Genomic DNA, 26,807 nt, shown 5'->3' with positions numbered 1-26,807 from the left:
TGCCGGGGGTTGGGCGATCTCACCAGAATGCCAGAAAGAAAGCAGACCGGTGCCCAGTTCAGGACTAAATGCGTCGAACCCCTTTGAATTACATTTGCCTATTTTCAGTGTCATAAGGACCCCGGGGTTCATTTTGGAAACACCCTGGTGCTAGGGACACATGGGCTTAACGGGCTTAACGGGCACCTCGTTGGGTCGACGCCATGAGAAGGCAAAGGGAGACTCTGTGAAAAATGCAGAAGTCCCAGGCCTGGCGCTCAGCGTCTCATCACTCCCGCGTGGGCGTCCCCGGCCTGGACACCGCCATGTCCCTCCGCCGGTCCCCGAGCCCCGTGCGAAATGCAGAAACACCCACGTTTTGTTTCCGTGCGCCTCGGGGACACAGCCTGTAGGTCGTGGCTCCTGTCGGTCTCCTGCGAGAAGAGGTTGAAGAGAATCGATGCGGCAGTTTCAGGACCCATCGGGAGTTTGCGGAGGGGACAGCTCATTCCCAGCAGGTGCCAGGGGTCCTGGATTCTGATTCTGTCCACACGGCGGGATGCCCCGAGATGACAGGACTGCATGTCGGCAGGCTGACCTGTTCTGAGGAGGGTTGGTACCCACAGAGACTCACACCTGCCCCCAGCTCCCACCTCCGGAGTCATCAGGAATCCGTGCCTGCCTGGACCCCACTCTTGGGCCCTGAATGTGACACACACGGACCCCAATCCTCTGGCCCTAAGACTCAGAATACAGACACCACGGATGGTGGGGACAGCCTTAAACACTCAGCATCACCACGCCTTGTTTTCCTGGCGACTCTGCCGTAGGATCTTTTCCCTCTAACCTCTTAGATTCTGTTTCCGACACCCGCAAATTAAGCAGATAAAGGATTAACAGAAAAACCTGCCTTAACTTCATATATAGGCACTGGGATTCACAGAGAAAAATGCGGCTCGGGGAGACAGCCGGATGACCAGGGTGGCTGTTACAAATAGCCCAGATACGCCGATTTCAACAACTGATATTTATTGATCCCAGACCTGGAGGCTGAGAATCTGAGATCCAGGCAGGGCTGAGGCTGGTTCCTCTTAAGGCCCCTCTCCTTGGTGTGTTGACCCCGTGCCCTCCCTGTGTCCTTCCGTGGTCATCTCTGTGCATGTCTGTGTCCTCATCCTCTCCTCCTATAAGGACCCCCGTCCTATGGGATCAGGGTCCATTCAATGGCCTCATTTTACCTTAATCTCTTTAAAGACTCCATCTCCAAATACTGCCTCATTCTGAGGTCCTGGGAACAAGGGCTTCTACATGTGAATTTTAGGGGGTCGCGACTCAGCCCCCAGGACTCCCCTTTCGTGGAGAAGGGACACGTCCACCTCACTGCTCACAAGCCCCCTTAGGCCAGCACCACAGCTCCTGATCCTGAAAATGACTCTTTTCCCTCAAAGCATTTTCTCCTCTATGGGCTTCACAGGTCGCTCCGGAACTTTATCGCTGGGGCCTGGCTCTGTCCCCTCTGAGTTTCTCCAGCAGCCGACCCTGAGGTTCTGTGTGGCCCTTCTGTGGTCTGTGTTCACACGGCTCCTGACCCAGCACAGGCCCTTCCCCAAAGGGTTCACTTCCCCTGGCCCGGCCACGTCGGTCCTTCCTGTCCTGAATGTGCACCTCCAAACAGACCTCGGACTTCCCTTTGTGGCCCACGTATGTCACTGTGTTTCCTTCCTTGTGGGGAACATGTCAGCAATGATCCCAGAGTGGCCGATGGACATCAGTGGCGTGGCAGGGCCACAGGGGAAGGTGAGAAGCTGTGAGCTGGAAGGTGCCTGAGACCTGCCACCAGCAGGCACAGGCAGGTCAGCCCCTGCCTCAGGGCTGACCCACAACAGGTGCATTGAGAACGCCTTCTAGTTGGGCTGGTCTTTGATGGGCCGGTCCAGAGCACCTACCTCTCACCCACTGCTCTGGTATATGGAGCCCTGCACCCCAAGCCGAGGGGCCAAGGTCAGTCTTGAAGGGCACCATGCCACACTGCCCTCCAATGTACCTCTTACGGATATGGAGGATTTTGTGCAACAGACCACGGAGAACCAGCAGAAGCAGGAAAAGCTCTCTATGTCTCCATAACTACCAGAAGACAGAGGACATAAAGTTCCCCGTCATGAAGGAAAATTACATTCATAAATAAAATTTCTAACGGCATAAACGTTTCTATACCAGGAAGATGACTACACCCAGAGATTTCTTATCATCTGAGAGATTCTTAAGAACAAGAGCCTGTATTTATCACTCATTTCCTGCTTTCCCTTTCCCCATAAGGCCTTTCCCCGTTCGAAACCCAGAAACCCCCTTTCCAATGTTGAATTGAAGATGGTGCATAAGCCGTGATCATCTGACTGTCTCCCTGAGCTGCATTTTCCTTCAAGAACCCCCATGCATATATAGTGTAGTTAAGGCTGGTTTTCCTGTTAATTGTTTATCTGCTTAATTTGCGGGTGTTGTGAACAGAATCTAAGAGGTTAGAGGGAATCGATTTTTCCTCCCCTACAACCTCTACTCTCTGAACCTCTCATTTCCTCGCCTCCGTCCTAGGTCTGTCCTATGTAGGAAGACTTCTCGCTCACTAATGAGACACAGAGCAGAAAGGAGTAGACCTGCCCCCCCCTCCCCGTAGGGAGATAAACATCTCTCATCCCTGGAGGTTGGAAAGAGGCTAAAACACTCTGATGGCCTGAGGGGTTTGTGCACTCTGAGTCTCTGGTGGCCTCCAGGCTCATATCGGTTTTTTCTACAAAGACACTTCATCCTTGGAGCACGTGGGCAGCTCAGCTGATGAAACGTCCTGCTCCTGATTTCAGCTCAGGTCGTGATCTCAGGGCATTGGGCTCTGTGCTCAGCAGAGAGTCTGCTTGCAATTCTCTCTCTCTGCTTCTCCCCCCACCCCACCCTTCTCTCTAAATAGTAATAATGATAATGATGATTTTTTTAAAAAAAGATTTTCCATCCCAGCCAGGTGACCTGTGGCCTCACTCCTGGTGATGTCCATTCAGCCACTGAGGCCATGCCCTGTCTTTGTGTCCAGCCCTTGTTGATCTGCACCGATGAAGAACTATTAGAAAAAAATCACTCAGGGGCGCCTGGGTGGCTCAGTGGGTTAAGCCTAGGCCTTCGGTTCAGGTCATGATCCCAGGGTCCTGGGATCGAGTCCCACATGGGGCTCTCTGCTCGGCAGGGAGCCTGCTTCTTCCTCTCTCTCTCTCTCTGTCTGCCTCTCTGCCTACTTGTGATCTCTCTCTGTCAAATAAATAAATAAACTCTTAAAAAAAAAAAATCACTCAAAGATACCAAACCCTGCCCAGGCAATCACCAGACACAGAAAGACCTTCCATCAGAAAATTCCATCGCTTTTTTTGGCCTCTGCAACACAACCAGCTCCCCAACTCGCTGCCCGCTTCCAGATGGCTTTTAAACTCAGGACTCATCACATGGACTCCAAGGCATATGAGCTCCTTGTGAACCCTGGTCAGTCCCTAACAATGCTGCCAGGAACGTTCCTGCCTGCTGGGACCTTTGTTGTATAGGGAAATGGTAGCCCCGGGGGCTTGGCTCAGGGCCAGACAGAGTTGCCTCATACCCCAAAGTGGCTGCTGGGGACCAGTATCCTCACCACACATTCCTTCTTCTTTACGGCAGGCCATTGCTGCCCTCAGCCACCCTGCACAAGAGGTGCAGCCTAAAATAATCCCGACGGTAGCTCAGGGGTTTGGAATGGTTCCCCACACAAGCATCTCAGCAGCAGGAATGTGCGCTGGACCAGCAATGGGCAGGGACAGTGGGGTGAGGAAAATCACGCCCGGTGGGGAAAGTTGGTTCAAGTCCAGCTTGCAGAAAGTGGTCATCAAGGAAGCATGTTGAACGTACTGATGCTTTGGGGGGATTCCAGCAGAGTTTCAGAGGTGCCGTGATTTTGCAGGGAACCAGGGGTGTGGGAATAGGACGGTGGCCCCACACAGTACTGGGATGGGGCACTGCTGGCCAAATAAGGTCACGGGATGCACCCCAAGAGCTCCTGCATGTTCTGTAAAGGCTCATTATCGCTGACACCCCTGAGGGTGATAAGGGGGGGGGGTGGTTCCAGCTTGGAATCTGACCTTTGACCTGGGTTCTCCTCCTGTGTAGGTGCAGTGTTGGGGCTGGTGCATGGCGACCATGCTGGGTCTTGTGAGCTTTCTGGTGCTCCTGAACTCGGCGTGCTGCGGACGAGCACAGCTGGGTAGGTACAGGCAGGGGCTCCAACGCCAGGGTCTGGGTGGGGTGAAACTACCATACACCCACGCCAGAAGGGGACAAACATCCGTCCACCAGACCTGAGGTATCTCCCCTCCAACCCTCCACCCTGGTAGGGGAAGAGGTCCTTTTGCAAATCAACCTATAAGTGGTTGTTTGGTTTAACCTCTGGCAGAATCAGGGACGGAAAGGTCAGTCAAACCCAGCTCAGTTGTCAGACCTTCTGCCTGTCCTGGGGGGGAAAAGCTTATTAAAATGCAACAATTTTGGACGCCTGGGTGACTCGGTCAGTGAAGCGTCCAACTTTTGATTTTGGCTCAGGTCATGATCCCAGGGTCGTGGGATGGAGTCCCCCATGGGGCTCCTTGCTCAGCGGGGAGCCTGCTTCTCCGTCTGCCTCTGCCTCTGCTGGTCCCCCTGCTTGTGCTCTGTCTCTCTTTCTCTCTGACAAAGAAATAAAATAGTAAAAAGAAAAGAAAGAAAGAAAAAATCTTTTAAAAGTATATGTTTTAAAAACAAAAAAAATCTGCCAATCCACAAACCCTGTCCCCAAAGGTGCAAGAAAACGTAGAAATCATAGGCAGGTGGCCCAGGAAAGATGGCTCAGACACAGGGAGAAAAATATCCCCTGGTTGGGTGCTCGGGTCCTGGGGACGTTGGGCATCTCTCCTCCCCCGAGGCTGAGGACGGGCATTCACCCCTCGGACGACCACATTTCACAGATGCTCCAGACCCGAGCCCAGACATTCTGGAATTTTGATGCTTGCAAAGCCCCTCTGGGAAGGGCCATGTTCTACTTTGTACGTTTGTGGCCTTTGCTTTTGGGGTCAAGTCAAAAAAAAAAAAAAAAATCATGGCTTAGACCGTCATCAAGGAAGTTTCCATCTTGGCTTTACGTTTTTATTTTTTTTTTCTTGCCTAGGAGTTTTGTGGTTTCAGGTTGCACTTTCAAGGCTTGAATCCAGTTTGAGCTCATTTTTTTGGTGAACCTGGTTAGTGGTGTGGTTTCACTCTTTGGCAAGTGACTGACGGCTTTTCCCACCATTTTTTGGAGAGACACTGCATTCCCCCCATTCTGTATTCTTGGCTCTGATGTTGCAAATTGGTTCTTCGTGCTTTTTTTTTTTTCCCCCAACAGGGAGAATTAAAGTCCTCATGGTTAGTTTCTACTTGTCCTCTCCTGTGGCGGGTTCCTTCCTGGTCCAGGTGACGCATCAGGTCCCCCACTCCCTGCCCTACCCCAAGAGTCAAAGCCCACCCAGAAGGCATGGGACAGAAGCTCCTCAATTAGATTGACCCAGGAAGGCCCCAGTTTGCATTCCCTCCCAGAAGGTTTACAGGGTCCTAATGTCTCCACAACCTACCCTTTGACTTTAAATACTTTCTGTAATTTTTTTTCTGTATTAAAAGTTTATTTCCTGTATTTAAACCTTTTTCTGTATTTAAGATATTTTAATTTTTATTTCTTTATGTTTTAAGAATCAGTTTCTGTATTTTTCCAATTATTATTCCTATAGCTAACGTGTCTGTATTTTTCAAATTATTTTCTATACTTTTCAAATTATCGCTACTGTAGCTACATTGTCTGTATTTTTTCTTTTTTCTTTTTTTTTTAAGATTTTATTTATTTATTTGACAGAGAGAGATCACAAGTAGGCAGAGAGGCAGACAGAGAGAGAGGGGGAAGCAGGCCCCTCGCTGAGCAGAGAGCCCGATGCGGGGCTCGATCCCAGGACCCTGAGATCATGACCTGAGCTGAAGGCAGAGGCTCAACCCACTGAGCCACCCAGGCGCCCCATGGCTGTATTTTTTCAAATTATTATTGCTATACCTAACTTGTCTATATTGTTCAAGTTGTTTTCTGTATTTTTCAGATTTTACTACTATAGCTAAGTTGTCTGTATTTTTCAAATTATTATTGCTATAACTAACCTGTCTGTATTTTTCAAATTATTTTCTGTATTTTTCAAGCTATTTTCTTTTTCACATTGTTACTTAGCTAACTTGTTCTTTTGGAATTATTTTCTGTATTTTTCAAATTACTATTGCTATAGCTAACTTGTCCATATTTTTCAAAATATTTTCTGTATCATCTGTGTTTTTCAAAATATTATTACTACAGTTAACTTTTGTGTAGTTTTCAAATCATTTTTGTTTTTCAAATTATTGTTGCTACAGCTAACTTCTCCATACTTTTCAAATTATTTTCTTTATTTTTCATATTATTGTTATAGTGAACTTGTACTTTTCAAATTATTTTGCATATTTTTCTCATCATTACTATACTTAACTTGTGTATTTCTCAAATTGTTTTCTTTACTTTTCAAATTATGACAATAGCTGGCTTGTATTTTCCTTTATTTTTTAAAAATATTTTATTTATTATATTGTATTTATTTTAATCATATTTTATTTTATTTATTATATTATATACTATATATTATATATAAATATATTATATATAATGTATATTATATTATATATATTATATTTATTTGTTTATTTATTTATTTTAGAGAGGGAGCAAGAGAGAGAGAGAGAAAGAGAACGCACAGGCCACTGGGGAGAGGCAGAGGGAGAGGAAGAGTCCCCGTTGAACAAGGAGCCCAATGTGGGACTCCATCCCTGGACCCTGGGATCATGACCTGAGGCGAAGGCAGACGCTTAACCACTGAGCCACCCAGGCAAACTACCTCGTATTTTTCAAATTATTTTCTGTATTTTTCAAATGATTATTACGAAAGCTAAGTTGACGGGAATGAAGTGACTTCTCATTAGGGTTTTGTTACCCTTCCCCTGATACCTAATGGTTCTGAGCGTCTTTTCATGGGCTCATAAATGTCCCTGAATTGTTCACTTTGAAATGGTTTATTTTGGGCGTGATTTTCGGCCTCAGTAAACAAACAAACGTAACAATCCAGGCCTGGTGTTTGCAGATTATCTCCCCTGACCTGTAACTATGACATCACCTGGGGAGGGGGTTCTAATTCCTACTAAGTGGTTTGTTTGTTTGTTTCTAAGGACAGCAGGGGACAATAGATCTCCTATTACCAACTTGCAGCTAGATTCAAGGAAAAGAATGTTAACCTGGAATTACATAAGGAATGTGAGTCAGCAGGAATGCATGATATCTACCCCTCCCAACTCTCCCACCATGCCCAGCTTCTCCACCACGCAAGCGCCAAAGGTGAGTGCTCATGGCTCATGCCTTACGGCTTTGCTCCTTGGAAATCTTGAATTTTCTTGTGAAATGACTCTTGAGTCCCCTGCCTGCTCTTGGTTTCCACTCTTATTGCTCTTGTCAGGGAAGGAAAACGTTTGCTCCATCCTCTTAGGTTCTGTGATAGGGACATGCAAATTAAAGTGACCAATGACAGATTTTTCAGGGAAAAAGACGTACAGATTTGTTCTCAGTTCAACTTTTTACATACATGAAGAGTCACAGAAGCAACGTAAACACCCCAAGAAGTGGTCAGACTAGGAAGATTTCCTGCCATTTTTTTAAAGGAGTGAGAAATGGAGGAGATTTCATGATGAAGGAATGGGGATTTTGGCTTCTGGGGCCACTAAATTGTGGGGACGTGACTAAGGAATCAGTAGGTGAACTAATAGCCAGTACAGGTTATTTTAGTAAGGTCTGTCTGTGCAGTGTCCTCTCTGTGCTGGTGGTCCCTCTCCAGTAATAAGGGTCACTCTCATCTTCTTGGCACAGGAGAAGGTGGGAAAACCCTTTGTGAAAAGGTCTTTTGTGTTCTGCTTTTATGAAGATAAGGAGGCAGAGAAGCCCTCTTGTATCTGTCTATTTGTCAGGTGCCCCCTGCTCAAAATGATTCATATGCCCAAGTGGTCTATTTGGGACTGGGGCAAATCTCATATATAGGATGACCTCTTTCACTCTGCTTCTATATGGTAGGAATAAAACTTACACACTACATCTCACATATGAGGGAGAATAGAATAGCTGTCTTTTTGGCGTATGCCTTCATTTGATTTCTCCCCGTAGTGAGGCAGGAGGGGGAAAGATGTGAATTTGCCCATTAAATGGGCTCCATTCCCTTCATGTTAAAACAGCTCCCCTGGATTCAGTTTGCGTTTGGGGGCTATGTTTATTCATTCATCCCCTAGTTCACACACTCCCTTAGTTTCATTCTAAGGATGTCAGGAAGGAAAAACCTCGTCATCCACCCTCTTAGGTTCTGTTCCCAGAGGCCTGTGAATTAACATCTTGAGAAACAGATAAAGAGGAGGGAGAAAAATATATTCTCCTGCATATGGAGCTTATAAAAAATGGCTCAATGAATAGCTAAAAAGGGTTTATGTACCTAACCAATACGAAAAAGGAAGGAGACAATAAAGCTCTCTACAGTTAGAACAAGGAGTTTTCCAGAAAAAAAAAAAAAATACAACAAGAGATAAAGTTTGGAATCATGCTTGTTCATGTAAGTTTGAGGAGTTTTTCTGACTTTTTAGTGGCCCTAAAGCTTTGCCCAAAGAGGGCATTCATGGTAGGTTTACCCTCGATGTCCTTCCTGGACGTTAAGTTCACTCCAAAGAGGGAATTTATGGTAGCCTCATTTTCCAGAACTTTGTGCTTTTAGTCAGATTAAAAAAAAAACCCTCTCCTCAAAAATGTTTCTTTCTGCATCTCTTGAATCCAAACGTCTTCAGCTTAAAGTGATCTTTATAATAATTTGGGATTCCTGGGAATGGAGTGGGGGTTCCCCACAACGGGTGCAGATGTGCTCCAGACAAGAGGCTGCAAGGGATCCATGTCCTCTGCCCCAAACCCTGCCCCTGGGGCGCTTCCAGCCCCGACATTCCATCCCTCCGGGAGGACAGTACCTTGAGACACCCGCTGGCATCCCCCCATAAACCGATTCTAGAATGAAAAGGGAATCCAGGCTTCCCCGGGGAAAAGCCAAAACCCAGAATGAGCAGGTGGGCTGTGCTCCCGAACCCCTGACTGCGGGGAGGGGGACCCCTGTATCATTATGGCTGTTTCTAGCAGGAATTAAAAAAAACAAAAACAAAAACGATTTATGGATTTATTTTGGGGGCGGGGAGGCCCAGAGAGAGGGGCAGAGAATCCCAAGCAGATTCCATGCTGACCGTGGGGCCCAAAGCAGGGCTGTACCTGCTGACCCTGAGATCAGGACCTGAGCTGAGAGCAAGGTCAGGTCACTGTCCACCAGGCTCCCCATGAGGATTTTTTATATGGGTTCCTCTGGCGCCATCTGCAGGCTGAGGGGGGGGGGGTCTGGCATTGTCTCCGGAGATTCCAGTCCTGCACCAGGCGTGTCTTCTATCTGGTCTTTGCAGTTGCCTTCGGCTCAAAATAATCCTTGTGCCGAGGTGGTTTATTGGGAGGTGATATAGTCTGCTACGGTCACCCCTTAGGAGCAGGGATTTATGGCCCCCGGGGTCGGGGCAAGAAGATGAAGGAAGTTTCCCCATAGGGGGTCGCAGCGACCCAGCTGTGGGCGTCGTCCTGTACCTGTGCTTTTTAAAAACTAATGAAATCAAATTTTAACATCATGCAACAGAGAGAAATGGGTCGCTGACCTTCCTTGATGAGGGGGTCATTTCTAAGCATTGTATCGCGTTCTGTGGCTTGCATGAATTTTTTTTTTTTTCCCCGATTTTAAGTGTTGGCTGTTGGTGCACGGAAGGCATTAATTTAATGGCTTTCCTGTCCAGGGTTATTTGTTTTGTTTTATAATTATTATTATTATTATTATTTTTTTACAAATTCAGTATGTTTGGCGGAAGCATCTGGTTTTCTGAATGTCGTCCTGTGATTGAGGAACAATGCGAGTGTGCCCCTCCCCTCTGTAAGGGTCTTGGCTTTCTGTTTCATCTCATTTTTCCTTGCAAATTCAAGAAAACGTTCCTACATTTAGTGTTTCCGTATGAATTACAACAAGGCCTGTTGGTGAAAAACAACGGACATCAACAACCACAAAACCCCAAAGCCAAAACCGTCTTTGTCCTCTTGAAGAGATTCATTTAAGTGCCTGCTGTGCTCCGTGTTGTTTTTCTCTAGCACAGATTTGGGAAAGTCTTGAAAATGTGTGTTTGGACCTCTGCCGAGATTACCCCTTTGGTTCCCCTCCTGCATGGACCTCATGAAAACACATCGAGCACAATCTTGATGGGGTTAAAAAAAATAATAATAATAATGCTGAATTTAGTGCACGAGCATGACATTTTGGTTTTTTTTTTATAGCTTTACATTTCTTTAAAAAAAAAAAAAGGATTTTATTTTTAAATAAGTCTGCACCCAGTGTGGGACTCGAACTCATGACCCCATGATCTAAGAGTTGCACAGTCCACTGACTGAGCCAGATTGCTGCCTTGTTTTTTTTTTTAATTTTTATTTTTAAATGAAACTGGTTCGTTCTTTCTTTCTTTCTTTCTTTCTTTCTTTCTTTCTTTCTCTTTTAAATATCCTGTGAGGGACACCTGGGGGGCTCACTCAGTTAAGCAAGTGCCTTCGACTCAGGTCATGGTCTCAGGGTCCTGGGATCGAGTCCTGCATCAGGCTCTCTGCTCAGTGGGGAATCTGCATCTCCCTCTGCCTCTCCCCCTGCTTGTGTGCATTTACACACTCTCTCTCTCAAATAAATAAATAAAATCTTTAAAAAAATAAAATAAAATATCCTCCAGATGGTCTTAGATCCCAGCTCTGCCGGCAACATAAAACCGAGTCCCTCTACATGTTCTTCAAGGCCGTCCGTTTTTTTGCCTATGTGTGTTTTCCGTGTTACTAATCTCTGGTTCATTTCCTTCCGCCTGCTCTGAGCAGATTTGTTTTGAGGGTTTTCTGCAGGAAAGGGGAAAAAAATGCTAGCTCTTTTGCAGAGAGGGGTTCTAATGTCTTAGATTAACGGAGGGGCGGGCCAACTCCTTCCTGCTGGTTGGAAAGTGAAGGTGCTGGAACCGGTGTCCTTGAGGGCTGCCTTCTAGGGCCACTTTTGTTTAAAACGGCCTGCGTGGTGCTTCTAATTCCCGACTGTCTCAAGACGTCCTTTGGGAAAACATAATTCTTTTTTTTTTTTTTAAATAGGAGGGGTCTTTCTTTCTTCTCCTCCTCTTCCTCCTTCTTAGTTGGGAGTTAGTTGACTGGATTTTGGTTTTTTTTTTTTTTTTTTGCAGACTCAGAAAACATGACTGCAGACTTGGTCACTGGGATTTCTGTGAAGCTGCCCAGAGATGCTTGCAGGGAAGATGGAATAGATGTGGGTTTAGTCAACCCCTGAAGGCATCTCTGGACTGTGGGTTTTATTCCCTCCTTAGCAGGCCCCGCTGGGGGAGACCCAGCTCCGGGTCAGGATGGGGGTCTCTCTGCAGCGTGAAGACCTCCCAGGAGCCCCCGGGGGTCTGCCTCTGCCTTTCAGCACGAGATGGGGCACAGACAAACAGATGTCAGTGATGCTCTGAGTCTGTGTTCCTACGTTTTGAAGTTGAGGAAATCGGAGTGTATATAAGGACCTTCCTGGTCAGACCCCACCCGACTGGCCCCATGGGCAGTGAATGCCCACAATTCCTTGTTGGCCGGGCCACCCTGCACCCACGGAATCCGGGATTTCACAAACAGGATGCCGCTGTACTCACTTTTTTTTTTCTTTTTTTCCACGTGCTCTGTTTTTCCTTTCAAGTTCTTTTTAAATCTCGTGACCTCATGGGTCACCATGCTTAGGCTCCATATTTAGCACGAGATGCCGTGTGGGGCTGCTTGCTGTCACAGCCCCGGCGGAAGCTGCTTTGCCCATTTTTTCCAGTTCCTCATTTTGGCCCCATAGGAGTGTTCAGCGGTGATGCCACGGTAAGGGGAAAAGGATTAAAAATACATACTCCCACGCAGTTGTGAAAGGGAAGCAGCTCGACCCTTGCTACAATGTATATGGCCCTTGCTACAAAGTATACAAACCTTGCTACAATGTATACAACCCTTGCTACAATGTGTATGGCCCTTGCTACAATGTATACAAACCTTGCTACAATGTATATGAACCTTGCTACAATGTGTGCGGACCTTGCTAGAATGTGTGCAGACCTTGCTACAATGTATATGAACTTTGCTACAATGTATATGAACCTCCCAACTGTGTCTGGGAATGCAGACCCAAAAGGCTCCATCAGCCCAGCTCTGTGAAGCTGCACAAATAGACAAATCGTGGTAAAACAAAGTATGTTAGTGTTTGCCAGGGGCTGGGGGAAGGGGGTGAATGAGGCCTAGTTAGGGGGCACCGGGAGGGGGTATGTGTGTGATGATATTCTGGAACAAGACGTAAGGTTTCCACCACATAGCAGAGGTGCCCCACGCCACTGATGTGCACGCCTAAGAGGGAAGGACACGGTCCATTTCGTGGTTACGCCTACTTGTCCACGATGAAAAATTAAAATTAAAAAAATGGTCAAAAGCTAAAGTGCAGAGCAAAACAGAAATACATGTATGAATATGTAAATGAGTCAGACAAAATCCCCTGCCCGACCAGAAGGCCAGCGCGGGTTGAGGAGCAAACACGCTGTCTATGGTTGAAATCAGCAGGAAACCGGGATGCAAGGGGCTCCCGGGCCTCCTGCTCTGTCATGGCAGAGACAGGAGGGACCTCGCCTTTTCTGCCTTTTCTGCCTTTTCTGCCTTTTCTGCCAGACACAACCCATGACGCACCTGTTCTCTGTCTTGATGTGAAGGAAGCATCCAAGTCCCACCTTTTATTTCTATTTTTTTATATTATTGCTATGATTTTCATTGTATTAAAAGTCCCATCTTTTCAACAAGTGGGAAATTGTATGTTGGAGCAAATTTCCTGCAGAGACAGGAGGCAGGAGCCCCTTATGGGACGCTTCAGATGCAGAGGCTTCCGGGCCCCTGACAGACCCCGCTGGGACCCAGAACCCCAGAACCCAGCTGCATCCTCTTCAGCTGTAAAAGAGACTCACACACGTGTCCGGGAGACCCGTGCTGTTGCCCGTTTTCTAATGGATGCTAATAAAGAGGCAGGAGGTGTATTTTATCCTTTTTGGAACTAGGAAAAAAAAAATATATATATATATTTTAAGATTTGTATTTGGCCTCAGGATGGGTGATGATTGGGACACTTTTGTGAGCCCTTGTGATTGAAGAAGGTGCTTTTCTCCTATCTGGCTCACAAACCGGTCCTGAAGTATTAAAACTTCTTTTCAACCATTTTCCCCCCAAAAAACCTCGGAATGGGTCCCCTGCTGGTGGCCTCCCGGTTGGCGTTTTAAGGCCGTCAATCACCCGATTTTTTTGTAAATCTGAGATTTTCCTGCCTGGCTGTTTTAAAGGGGCTCTTTGTTCTCGGTGTCATTCCTAGGCTGTTCCCCTTACGAGGAGCTTGGGGGGACCCCTTCCCCTCTCCCCAGCCCTAGGTCTTTGCTGATCATCGTTTTTCAAAATACGTGTGTGTTTTAGGGTTCCCGAGCAACCGTTTCTGTTTGTTTGTTTGTTTCATGCAGGAAAACCTTTTCGCGATAAAGGGTTTCTGTAGGCAGAAATGGCACGTGTCCTACTGTCATATCTAGGAAAAAAATAATAAATCGTCCTGTTATTTCCTATGGCAGAATCATTTCGCGATTTGGGTCCTCACTGATTTTCTCTGAGGGCAACCTCAAAGGGCAACCCTCTCCCTGTCCCAGGCCTGGTGGGCCTGGTAAGTACCAGGTCACCGAGTGTCTCCAGAACCCCCTCCCCCATTGTCACCCGGCCTTGCTTCCAGAATCCTGGATGCTTCCGGAATCCCCTTCCAGAAGCTGTGCTGGAGGGCAGGCCTGACTGGATTCTCAGGGATATTCACGCCCCTGACCTCCCCCCACGGCCCCTTCCCGACCCCCAGGGTACTGTGGCCACTCACCTCCCCCTGCATCCCCAGTAACACTTCTTGGGGAAACTTAATCAAACACAAAATCCAACCCCCAAACCCGGAAAGCCTCCCCCACAAAGACAAAACAGCCGTGTTATACAGGAGCATTAATAAAATGCGTTCACAATTGATCACATCAACCAAGACTCCCCCCCCCCAAATGAGGACAAAGGAGGCTCCAGCCAGGGTGTCGGCCACCAGCTCTGACCTTTGGCAGAGCCTCGGAGTCACGCAGAGGACTGGGAAAACTGTATCATGGTGCAGGTGCGCAACACCACTTTTGTCCACCCTCTTAAGTTCGGTCCGCGAGGCTCTGCAAATTAAAATGACAGACGACAGCCAAATGAGAAAAGGCACGCACATTCTGTGGTTAAAAATTTTAGGTGGCGCGACGTGGGTGTCTTGATAGAAAGAAGAAAATGCCCCCAAAGGAGTGGTTAGACCTGAGAGTTTGTATATGGTTTTTCACGAAGAGCAGATACATGGTGCAAATGTGTCAAGCGGCAGGAAGAGCGTTGGACGCTGCTAAGGGCAGCAAATTGCGGGGGAAGATAGATATTTGAAGGACACTCTTGGAAGACATGGTTCATGTCAGTCGGGTGGTTTGTATGGCTCTGTCTTGGTGCTGACTTTCTGCCTTCTTCATGGTCCTAAAACTTCCCCCAGAGAGCCGGGATCCGTGTCATGTGTGTTTCTACAGGTTTGTGCTGTTAGTCCGATCAGGGAAGCCCCAGGAAGGTTTCTTTCTGTAGCTGCTGGTTCTCAGTTGCTTCTGGGTCAGAATAATCCTTACGCAGCACTGGACGTAAGGACAGAATCAGGGACACCATTGGTGTGCCTCAGATCCTGGCCATTCTGGGCCAGCTGTGAGCTCGTTGCATTACTGCAGGGCGAGCGGTTTCCCGGGCGTCTCACTCAGCAGGTCCCGCGTGGGCTGCTTATTATCGGGAAGCGGTAGGTTTCCGCAGGTCTTGGGGCAGGAGATCGTTTGGAGGAACCACTGGAAGGGTTCGGCAAAGTTTGTCCTGCAGACTGGGATCTATTTCCAGGTTGTTGGGTGTCTGCAATGGTCTCTGCCAGTGGGATTCACTCTGCCCTTCTTGGTTACACCCACGGGGCGGGGGGGGGGGGGGGGGCCTTCCGAAAAGGAAACGTGTGCCCGGGTTTTAGGCACAGAGGAGGGCAATGAGTTTTCGTGTGTGTGTGTGTGTGTGTGTGTGTGCCCTTTGCTTTCAGCTCAAAATCGTTGCACCCAAGTGGCCTCTTTGGGGTGACCTGTTCCCAGCATCAGAGGACCAGAGGTGGGGGAGGGATTCTCAATAATCATTTGAGCAGGATTCGTTGCTGAAACCGGGCTCGGTAGGTCAGGCACGAGACCTAGCATGCAACAGGCTTGGAAAGGGGTCCGAGGGGTACCTGATCCGGGATGGGGATGCCCGGCTCTGGACCCCTACCGGGGCCGAGTCGGGTCCGAGGGAGCCCAGAATGCGTGTGTGACATGTGGGTTCTGGATGGTTCCCTTTCCAGGTCAGAGAGGACAGCACGTACTTCTGCATCTTCCGTAACCGCGTGCTGCATCGGGGAGCTAACCTGACCGTGAGGGTCACCTGTGACGGGGCCAAATTCCAGGAAGTCTTGCTTTTCGCAAACCCAGGTGAGGTCCCCTGAGTGGATGGGCCCCCGACTCCCGCCCAGCGCCGTGGGCACCCACTCGCGTCACCCCTCGGGGGCTGCTGGTGGCGCTGCCACCGCTGAGAGCGTCGCTGGGTGTCGCCCCAGGCAGGGAAGGTTCCGGCGCCGTGAACTTCTCCTGCTTCATCTACAACGTCCGTCTCATGAACTGCAGCTGGGCGCCCGGCCCCCGAGCCCCCGCCGACGTCTGCTACCGGCTCTTCTGGTGGGCCTCCCTGTAAGCCGGACGCCGCCCTGCACCGCCGGGGATCTATGCGGGGATCATAGCGGGAGAGGCCCAGAGAGCCGGGGGACCCCAGGGGGCTCTGCCCGGAAATGCCACAAAATCACAAAACCCTGGGAAGGGAGACACGGCGCCTTGGCGGCCGCCTAGCTCTGGGTTGCAAACCCTGCTCCTGTCCTAAAGAGAGGACGAAAGCCACAATTTCGTGATGTTTATCATGCACGGATGGTTGCAATGGCTTCGCCCTGCAAAGGGCAGGATCCGTCCCCGTCTGTGCAGGGTCTTGGCCGATTCCCTAGGACGCATATCCCGTTCTGGTTTTGTGCTTATTTGGGGACGAATTTGTATCAGTTTGCGGTGTTTTTGTTTGCTTGTTTTGGTTTGGGGTTTTTTGGAGGCTTTTCTGGGTTTGGGGAGATCTTCTTGCTGATAATGTCTGCCCAGAAGGATACACAGTCAGGCTTTTCCCGCATCCCTTTTGCAAATGACAGGCACGAGGATGAGGCGGAGTGCGTGCATTACGTCACAGACCCCACGGGGACCCGCGTGGGCTGCCATTTCGATGAACTCGGTGAACCCCAGGGTATGGATAATTACTTCTTCCTACTGAATGGGACCAGCAGTGAGACCGCAATCCCGTTCTTGGACTTTGTTCCGTTTGAAGCCCGTAAGATCGGTAAGACGCTCCCACGACCTGTGTTCTCCCCTACACGCCCCCGAGCCAGGAGAGCGGGCTTCCCGCATCTGGGCTCACACCCTCGCCGTGTGGGACGCGGCCCTGGGTTCAGGACCAGCCTGAGCAAGGTCCAAGGTCGGCACTCGAGGTCTGGGAAACAGAGACACAGACAGGCATGGTGGCCCTGACTGTCCCCTTGCGGTGGGTTGCAGGAAAGGCATGTGTTCATGTCACGTACCCATTTTTGCTAATTTATGTAAATTCCCTGCAAATCCTGAATTTGCAAAACTCAACTTATCACAGCTGAAGGGGTGGAAATACAGGGTCTGTCGTGTTATAACTGTGTTTCTGTTTAAAGACATCTTACATAATGTACATTACTGATGAACTGATGGTGCACCCGATGCCCACAGCCCTATACCTTAAGACTGAACAATGCTTATCGCATGTGTGTAGTTTCTCCAACAGTCACATCGTGACCTTCTTGTGTGTAGGGATGCAAAAGAAGAAAAAAAGTTTTCCTCGACCCTCTTAGGTTCTGTGGGCAGGGCTTGCAAATTAAACTGACAGATGCTCTATTAATGGGAGAAAAGCTCACAAATATTAATTTGTTTGATAATTTTAAGTTTTTTTATTTCAATTTTAATTTTAAGTTTTAAGTTTACTTAATTTTAATTTTAATTTTTAAGTTTGATATGCATGGGGAAGGGCTTCACAGAAAATACAGGAAAATGTCCCAAGGAAGTGGTTAGATTCAGGGACTTAGACATATTTTTTAAAATATTTTACTTATATACCATTTTAATAAAAATCTATTAACTATGGATTTAAACGAAAATGGGCTTGTGCTTTTAGAAGTGGTAAATATATACGGAAAGTAATGGGAGACAGGGTTGTATTAGTGAGGTTTTTTGGTGCAGATACGATTTGGTGCTGACTTTCACGGACAGAAAACTTCCCCAGAGACGGGATTTGTGGCAATCTTACTTTCTCAGAAGTTTCTGGTTTTAGTGCGATAATGAAAGCTCCAGAAAGTCTTCTTTCTGGATCCATGACTCTCGGTTGCCTGCAGTTCCAAATAACCCTTGTGCCAAAGTGTCCTGTTTTGGAGATGACGTGCCAGTTCCCTTTGTGCAAATCAGACAACACCCCAACTGCACGCTTGGGGGCCGTTTCAAACGGTGACATCGCCAACCCAAAGCACAAAAGCGGGAACGACACCGCACTCCACAGGCCACAGAACAGGCGCTGGTTTGCAATCCGGGAGCAGAAGCCAGAACACAGAGCTTGCCGTGCTCGGCATCATATAGGTGTATGCCCGTGTGCACGCAGACCCTGGGTGACTGAGGTCCCCAAAGTTGTAGAGTGTCCCAGAGTTGAGGCACAGAGAAGCAGGACATGGTTGTCTGCTGGCGTCCTTACCTGCGGTCCCGGCAATCTGCAGCAGGGACACGGAGGGTGGGTACTCAACCAGGAGGGGTGGCCGGCACCACGGAGGGGACAGTCCCCTTCATGCACCATCAGCTGGCTTGAGCCCTCCCTTTCCAAGCCCAGTTCACCTTCTGTTTTGGTTTGTTTTGTTTTTAATTAAAGGTCTTATTTATTTATCTGACAGACAGAGATCACAAGCAGGCAGAGAGGCAGGCAGAGAGAGAGGGGAAAGCAGGCTCCCCGCTGAGCAGAGAGCCCGATGCGGGGCTCGATCCCAGGACCCTGAGATCATGACCTGAGCTGAAGGCAGAGGCTTAATCCACTGAGTCACCCAGGCACCCCCACCTTCTGGTTTTTTTGTGTTTTTTTTGTTTTGTTTTTTTCCTGCAGAAAAAGAAATATAGCACAATTTCCTACAGAGGTGCAATCCGCCGGAAGCCCCCTCCACCACCGACCCCTGGGTGTTTGCAAGGATTTTTGTTGTTGTTTCTGTTTTATTTTCCGTAGAAAAGTACGACCCCCCAACAAACATCATGATCGCCCACAACACATCGCATCACATTATCCGGTGGGAGAACCCCGAGATGAGATACGAGCTTTCGACTCAAGTCTTGTATTATGAGCTGGACATCCAGAGACCGGTAAGAGCCCCCGACCTCGGCGAGGGAACTACAAACCGTGCTCGGTCCCGTCTGCTCATGCAGAGCTCAATCCCGGCTCACAGCTCCCGAGAGTTGTTCTCTGGGACCTCCTGTGCCCTATACCCTACACCGGTTGTTCATTCCTTTTTTTTTCCCCATGAAATCCGCTTATTTTTATTTTTTTTAAAAACTAATCTCTATGCAAAATGTGGGACTCGAAGTTGGGATCCCAAGACCAAGGGTTGCACAGTCCTCTGCCTGAGCTAGCCTGGGAGCCCTGAAATAGCTTTTTTTTCTTTTCTTTTTTTTTTTTTTTTTTTTTTTTTTGAGTTACTTTAGGTTTGTAACAGAATTGAGGGGAAGGTCAAGGGGCATCCCCCACACCCCTCCTGTCCACACATGCACACTCTGCCCATCACCGTTCCCATTAGCTGCCTTTTCTAGAATATCAGAGTTGAGACCCTAACAGGATGCAGCCCCTTTCTCGACCTTTTTGGAAACAAAACGTGAAAATGGGTTGGGAATGGGTGTCTCACGACAGGTGCATTGGGAGCTCCCCTGAATCTTCAACTTGCCCACCTTCTCCCGGACCCCTCAGCACAGCTGTGCCAAGGGAGATTCTGCAGCCTGAGACCTGGACATGTCCCCAAATCCTGGAAATTGGGGACTTCCCAGAGGACACCCAGCATCTCTGTTTCCCTGTGGCCTGGGGCCTCAACATGCACCCCCAGCCCAGAGCCAGGGGCAGAAGGCGACTCCGGGATTCAATCCCAAGCACCTCAGACCTCAGGGCCTTTGCACATAACTCACAGAGGCAGGTTCCGTGAGCACGAGGATGCTGTCATTATGTGTACAGCAATGGCACAGCTGGGTGTTCTGGGCACACAGTAGGTGCTCAATAAATGTTGCCGGCCCCGTCCCACACCCTCATGGTCCTTGACATCACAGTTTCCACATACTTCAGGGCTCTGCAGGTGACCCCCAGGCCCCGCCCAGATGTGAGCCACTCAGTGGTGGGCTTCTTTTAAACCGGAAATGAGGTCGTGTCCCTTCTGTCCTTACAACCCTTGCGAGGTTGGGTGTGGGTCTTGGGTTGGAGTCGGAGTCCTGGAGGCAACCGGCCAGGAGTCTGTGGCTTCTGGTCCTGCCTGCCCACATCTTCCTCCCCGGGGCTCCTGTGAGTGACATCCCATGTGGGACCTCCCGTAAGTGACCTCTCACAGATGACCTTACACAGGGAACTATGCCCAGCTGACCTCACACTGGTTCCAGGTAGGTGATCTCCGGCAGGTGGTAACACAGGTGACCTCACACAGCTGTGCAGGCCAGAGCGTCCTGTGCGTGTGAGACCCCAGGTGGGCAGCGAGCTCCCCTCTGGCTTTCTGCCCAGAGCCTGGCAGGTGCATTCAGTCAGTGCTGGACGAGGCAGAGGGTCTCTGAGAGGGTCAGTCCTTACTAGACATTTGAACATCCAGTGATGCAGAAAAAGGTACTGTAGACTTTGTCTTCTCCTTCCCTGTTAATACCCTGGAGCAAACTCACCAGCCAGAGACAAATTCATAGTAAGGAAGTGTTGAGGAGGAAAAGCTGTTCCTCCACCCTCTTAGGTCCTGAACCCGAGGGCAGTAAATTAAATAAAGTGGGGAGGGCAGCAAAGGCATTCATATGCATATAAGAGCTCACAAAAGACGTGGCTCTTGAATAGTGCAAGTAAGGAGCTTACGACCTACCAAACCAGGGGACAGGGAGAGGGGAAAAAAAAAAAACTTCCAGAAGAGGGACAAATAGGTTTCTAGAAGAAAGAGGGTTTAAGAACAATAGTGATGATGCTTGTTGAAGCAGGTACCAGTGGTCTTGTTCGTCTTCTTCTGGGCGTGAAAGTCCCCTGGAGGTGGAATTTAGGACACATTCCCCGTCCATCCTGGAGGGGACGTCTCCCCAAAGGGGGAACTGATGGCATGCCTCATTCCCGGTTGGCAGATAAGGGAAGCTCTGAGAAGGGTTCTTCATACCAGTTCTGGGGGTCCAGGTGGGTTCCCACATTTGCATCTAATGCTGAAACCCCAGAGGCTAACAATCCTCCCTTTTGTTACAGGGCAGCGCTTCCAAGACAAACCCCGTAAGTGTCTCTTCTTTCTCTATGCCTCCTTTGCTTGAGTCCAAGCATCATCAAGCATCAGTGTTCACAAATCACCTCGGCGTGGGGTCCCCATTAGCCCCTTCGTGGCCCTCAGGCTGTTAGTCTCAGACTGAGAAGCTGTGTTTTCTGGAAAGCCTCTGACTCAGCTCAAGTCACGGGTCATCGTCTACCCCGTGGACAGAGCAACGGTCTTCTTCCAGACGCAACGCCTCGAGCCTTTTCAGTTGAAAGTTCGTCGTGCATTGAACACCGTCCTGCAAAAACTCATGTCCGCCCAGATGCTCAGAACAGGGTCTGGTTTAGAAACAACGTCTTTGCAAATAAAAGGGAAGGATCTTAGATGAGGGTGGCCCTAAATCCAAGACAAGTGTCCTTGTAAGAGACAGAAGAGGAGACACAGACACAAAGGAGGAGCCACGGGAAGACAGAGGCAGAGATGAGCGGGATGTGGCCACCAGCCCAGGGACGCCGGGAGCCCCAGAAGCTGGAAGAGACAGGAAGGAGCCTCCCCTGGAGCCTCAGGAGGGAGCAAGGCCCTGTCCCACCTGGATCTCCGTGGGGCTTCTGGACTCCAGAGCTGGGAGAGGATATTTGTCTCTGGTTTTGAGCTGTGGCGGATGTGGTCGTTGGTCCCTGTCGCCCCAGGGCACTCACACAGAGACCAGCATCCCCGTGTACGCTCTCAAGGGCAGCAGGAACCCCCACGTCTCAGAATCTGTCTCATCCTTCACCTGGGTTCCCGCAGGCATCACCTGCTCCCACGCTCCCGTGGACCACACCGGCAGCGGCCGGGACAAGTGCAAGAGGGTTGGGTGCCGTCCGAAGGTGTCCCCGGAGGCCGGCCTTGGGGAGACAGGTGTCCTGTCTGGGCCCCACCGGCGACTCGGATGACATAGAAGACCTGGTGCACCACAGACATTGGACAAGCAACATGTATGGCTTCTCGCTGCCTCGGGGGCTCTTGTTGGGGACTGGGGGATCCCTGCTGTTGCCCTCAGCTTTTGTCTGCATGGGCTGGCCTGGAAGCTCCCTGAGTCCATGCTGGGGCCCGTCCAGTACCTGCCCCAGGGCAGTTGTGGCTGAGGGGGCGAGGAGCATGGGATCCTCAGGGTCCAAAAGGAGCCGCACAGCTGATGAAGGCAAGATAGTTCATTCATCACGGACGCGTGAGAAGAAACTGGGTTCTTCCAGGCAACAGAAACAGCGAAGAACATGTCCTGGGGTTTCCGGGGTGTGCAAACTTGGGTCACTGTCCATCTTCTAATCTACGCTACAAAGAAACACCAGGGCCCCTGGAGCAAGCAGCAGGCGAAGACTCTGTGCCTTCCACTCCACTCCAGCCCCAGGACGGAGCTGGACGACACAGGGATTTGCCGGGGGTCATGGCGGTGAGGAAACGCATCCCTGCCCCGTGGACCTGCAGGCTGGGCCTCCTTCTCCCCGACGACCGCCTAGTGTTCCGGTCAGTCTTACTCTGCCGGTCTCTCCAGACCGGCACATGCTCTGTGCGGTGGACGCAGAGGTGGTCGTCATGCAGAGGGACACGTGAGCCCTATCTCAGAACTGGCGGGAGGGGATGGCCGACCCCTGGAGCCCGGCCAGCGCTGTCGCATTGAGTCCAGCTGTGCCCCCAGAAAGCAGGAGCCAGGTGGAGTCGCATTGAGTCCAGCTGTGCCCCCAGAAAGCAGGAGCCAGGTGGGGGCCCTGTCCACGCACCCACCCTTGGCTGTCAGTGTGTAGATTTGCAGTAATCGCAGGTCAGGCCCTGAGGGTGTGGGGACTCTGCGCGAGCGGTGGGCGTAGCTCGGGGAGTCGTGCGTCACAGGCGTGGAGTCCACCTTCCCACGGGAGAGCCCCTTAGGGTCCCTGCTTGGGGCTAGAGAGATGCGCGGATGTCCTGGGCCTCAGGCACGGACCCCAACGCTCAGACTCCAGGGGACCCTCCCGCGTCACCAACGCTGGTCCCAAACAATGCCCTCTTCTCTTCAAGGTTTTGCAGAGGGGGCAAGATTCGAATGTGTACGTGGTGCCGCGTTCTGCCGTCAGGCCGGACACCACGCTCCGGCTGAGGGTGCGCTATGTGCATAACGAGCTGTGGAGCGAGTGGAGCCCGACGCTGCGTCTCGGTGAGCGCCCGACTCCCCGTGCGCCGCGGACGGATATTGGTCGGGGTCCCCCTGCGCGGCTCCTCTTTGGGGTCTTACCAGGACACCTGCGGTTGCGTCCAGGGCGAGCTCATCTGGGACCCCGCACTTCACCACTCCTGAGATGGTCCTGTTCCCATAAGGTCCCGTTGCCACGTTTTGGGGTTAGGGCGCACGCATCTTTTCAGGGATGCTTTGAGCGCACAGGCGCCCCTCCCAGCGGAGGGGGCTCGGGGCAGGCCCTACTAGCTCTCTGCCGAAACACACCACCTTTAGTGTGTCCTGCTGCTGTGCGCCCCCTCCCGAGCTCCTGCGGTCACCCTAGGAGGGCGACCCCAAGAATGAACCACAGGGCACTAGCCCCTGTGAGCTACTGTTCCCTTAGCCCCGCTCAGGTTCTGGAAAGCCCCAGATGCCGGCCATGCCCCAACCCAGCAGTGTCCCCTTCCCCATAAGGGTCAGCCAGGGCCCGGGGGGGCTCTGCCCGTCCCGCTGGGTGCCCCATCACCCCCCTCCTTTATGGGGTCAGTGAGGAGTATCCCAGAGCTTGTGGTTTGCACCGTGACTGCTCTCATCATGCGGTAGCGCTGGCGGCAGGAAACGGAAATGCAGCTCTGGCCGCGCTCTGGGGGCCTGGCGGGAGGGTGCGGGGGTGTCCCTCACCCGGCCTCTCAGCGTACTTCCTTGTAGGGGTGGCGGAAACCCCATTATACAGGAGTCTATGGGGACATCCTTCGAGGAGTCCCACACATCCGTTCTGGGGAGCGCCAGGGCAGGAGCTCAAAGTATGCTCCAGCTGGATGCCGTCTCCCAGAGGACCCCCGGACGCAAGTGTGGGGCTCCTTCTTTCCAGAGAACAGGTTCACGGCTCTCCAGAAGCTGCACAGACCGCCCAGGTCACGTCAGGGTTCCCCAAGGAGAGCCTCCAGGGCAATAGAGAACACACCTGTGCCATCCTGGAGTTTCACAGTTACGCATTCATTCCTTTGGCTAGGTAGCACCGTGTTGAAAGTGAACGTCCATCAGAAGGAATGCGTTGCGTGGTACTGGTTGTGTCCTTGCGCAAATGTCTATGGTGGACGGTCTCTCAGGAGTAGGGCGTGGAAGAGACGGGTGGGGATCGCCGGGGTCGGGGGCGGCATGGGCACAGGACCGGAGGGAGGGTGCATACTCCCGCGACGGCCTTCCACCGCCTCTAGAAGCCCTGCCTTCCTCGGCTGTAGCCCTGCCTCCCCCAGCAACCCCCATCCTTAATCCTCCCGTAACGGGGTCAAGGGTATGGGACGCGCCTGCGCGCAAAGCTGACCACCCACTCCCGCACGCGCGCGTGCCCTCCTGACCCTCTCCCTCTGTCCCCCACCAGGCCTCCCGGAGGACTTCCCCGGTGCCCTGGTCGGGGTGCTAGTAGCGGCCTCGGCAGTGCCCGCGCTGGTCCTCGTGTGCTTCTGCAAATGGTGAGCCCCAGCCCTGGACCCAGGACCCTCGCCCCCGCCCTTCCCACCCCAACGCAGGACCCCGGAGCGCACGGGATGGCCAGGGGAGGGCGAATGCAGAGTCCAGGCTCGGATGGCAGGTTGCTGAGGGCTGGCGAGGAAGGCGGAGTCACTGTCCATGGGGCGTCTCCCGCTGCGCCAGCCACGCTGTCCCGGGCCACAGGGCCACAGCGCGAGGTCGGTCGGGTCGGTACAAACCGGGTCTGGCCGCTGCCGTGCGCGCGGGGTTTCTGTAGGAGGGGTTAGGGGGCCGGGGCTGCAGGGTGCACGCCGGGCTCGCTGGTTCCTTCACGGTATCCCCCTCCTCGGCAGGTACAGTCTGTTCCCCCGCATCCCGCAGGTGAAGAAGGAACTCACCGGGACCCTGTTCTCCCCGGAGGTGGGTGCGGCGGTTCCCGGTTCCCAGTCTGGAGGCCGGGGCTGCTCCGAGGGGTGCCGCGGGGTTGGGCACGAGTCTCCTGCGCTCCCCAACGCGCTGGTGTGCAATTCCGAGGGAGGCGAGAGGCATGAGGGTCCAGCTGCCTTCAGCACAAAGTCCATCCTCTTGGGAAGGGAACCTCAACCACAAAAGCCACAACTTGGGGCTTAAGACAGAAGCCGCCCCTGGAGCAGGGGACGTGGGGTGACCCTGTTTCCCTGCGGGAAATGCCAGGCCGGTGCTCAGGCACGGGGAGTGCTGGTCTCTCTCTCCACAGTCAGACAGCCTCATCAGGAGACCCCGAACCTATTACATGGGTACAGATCCTATTTGCACATACAGCTATCTCTCGCCATTCTGGATGGATGTGGGATCTGGGGGGCCACCACTCAACCCCTGACCATGGTTCCCTGGGGTTGCCGCTGGCTCTCAGGTGAGGGACCTTCCCCAGGATGGCACCGCCGCCCCTTCTGACTCTCCTTGAGCGTCAGCCTCACATGCTGCCGGATGATGAGCCGAGGGACGCCCCCAGCACAGGTGCTCTAGTTCGGGCTGGAGGCTGTTTCGTTGGGAAGCCCACCCCTTGGGGCTCCCCCTGGGGCTTCCACGAGGCCTGGGTGCCTTCCCGGCGGGGTTGAGGGTTCATGGAAAAAATTGGGGTGAGGTCGTGGCTTTTGCAGGGGGCTTTGCCGTGGGTCTCAACGTTCCAGTGGGAAGGCCTAGTTGAGTTAGGGGACCAGCCCGACTTCTCGGGGTCCTGTCCACAGCCCACACTATGGCTGGCACAGGTGGTCCTCAGACTCTTTGCAGGACCCCGTCCTTTAACACATGGTCCAGGAAATGGTGCTCTTCTGAGAGCCCAGAGCGGCTGGCAGGTGGCTGTCAGGATTCCTATTTCATAGTCGGCACAAAGGCCCCCCCCCATAAGGTCTGGGCTAGAAACAGGCTCAGGCTCAGGCTGGCTGGGATCACCCCCTCTTATACTGGGGGGGCCTCCCTGAGTTCTGAAGCAGTCATTCAACGGCCACCACCGTCCAGGCTGGAAGGAGCCGCGTCCTCCAAGGGGGACTCTGACGCCCCCTCTGTTGGTCCCCTGAGCCTTTGCACCTCCCAGAGGAGACCCCGTCCCCGTGATGGGTCCCCTCCCCAGTCCCAGAGAGCACGCGTCCACGTTCTGCCTGTGGATTTGCCTGTCCTGGACATTTTGGACCTGGGGGTCCCATGATACGGGTTCTGGCCTGTCTGTCCTCACCCAGAGCATCGCCCATTGTTCTTTCAGGGTCCGTCCATGGCGCAGCAGGTGGCAGAGCTCTGCTCCGTTCGTGGCTTAGTGACCTTCCCCCACATGCACTGGAGGGAGAAGGTGTCCACCCTTCGGCCACGGGGAACCATGCAGCTCTGCACGGGCACTTTCTGGGCGGCACCACGAGGGTCTCGCACGTGGGTGCCCTCAACGCTGCCCGACTTCTGTCTCCCAGGTGTCCTGGGACGAGGGCCACCGGCCGCCGAACTCCCGGGAGCCCGAAGACATCCTCATCGTGGAGGACATGTCGTGACCTGCGTGGCTTCAGCCTCTCCCCGCGTCCCCCGCCTCCCCGGAAAATGTCACGCAGGAGCGCTGCACGCTTACGTCTGGGGACGATGTCTCCCCCGACCCCCCCCACCGCCACCCAAAACCCAGGCTTTCTGGCTTCATGCTGGCGTCCACACCGGGGCTGCTGTAGGCATCTGATGGGCGTTTCCTTCCTGGTTTCTGTATTTCTGACTCCGGGGGAAATAAAATAGTTCTACGGTGA

The 26,807-nt window shown here is 51.7% G+C and overlaps 1 protein-coding gene across 3 annotated transcripts in view; it reads left to right on the top strand.

Annotated features, from left to right (window-relative positions):
- Window positions 1-26,807, top strand: part of LOC132007396 (granulocyte-macrophage colony-stimulating factor receptor subunit alpha-like) — a 29,045-nt gene extending 2,238 nt beyond the window's left edge. Inside the window, exons 2-12 of one of the 3 annotated variants that reach the window (XM_059385537.1) lie at window positions 4,156-4,249; window positions 7,290-7,450; window positions 15,681-15,807; window positions 15,933-16,062; window positions 16,560-16,744; window positions 18,683-18,816; window positions 20,912-20,935; window positions 22,947-23,082; window positions 24,464-24,554; window positions 24,906-24,972; window positions 26,291-26,807. In XM_059385537.1, the coding sequence (XP_059241520.1) occupies window positions 4,177-4,249; window positions 7,290-7,450; window positions 15,681-15,807; window positions 15,933-16,062; window positions 16,560-16,744; window positions 18,683-18,816; window positions 20,912-20,935; window positions 22,947-23,082; window positions 24,464-24,554; window positions 24,906-24,972; window positions 26,291-26,743 (1,581 nt within the window). In that variant the 5' untranslated portion in view covers window positions 4,156-4,176 and the 3' untranslated portion in view covers window positions 26,744-26,807. Of the gene's footprint in view, window positions 1-4,155; window positions 4,250-7,289; window positions 7,451-15,680; window positions 15,808-15,932; window positions 16,063-16,559; window positions 16,745-18,682; window positions 18,817-20,911; window positions 20,936-22,946; window positions 23,083-24,463; window positions 24,555-24,905; window positions 24,973-25,444; window positions 25,563-26,290 lie in introns of those variants that run through there. The other 2 variants (XM_059385538.1, XM_059385539.1) reach the window with 2 other exon arrangements.

This window comes from Mustela nigripes, chromosome X (genome assembly GCF_022355385.1).
Source record: "Mustela nigripes isolate SB6536 chromosome X, MUSNIG.SB6536, whole genome shotgun sequence".
NCBI lineage: Eukaryota > Metazoa > Chordata > Mammalia > Carnivora > Mustelidae > Mustela > Mustela nigripes.
This window is presented reverse-complemented; position numbering and strand designations above follow the sequence as displayed.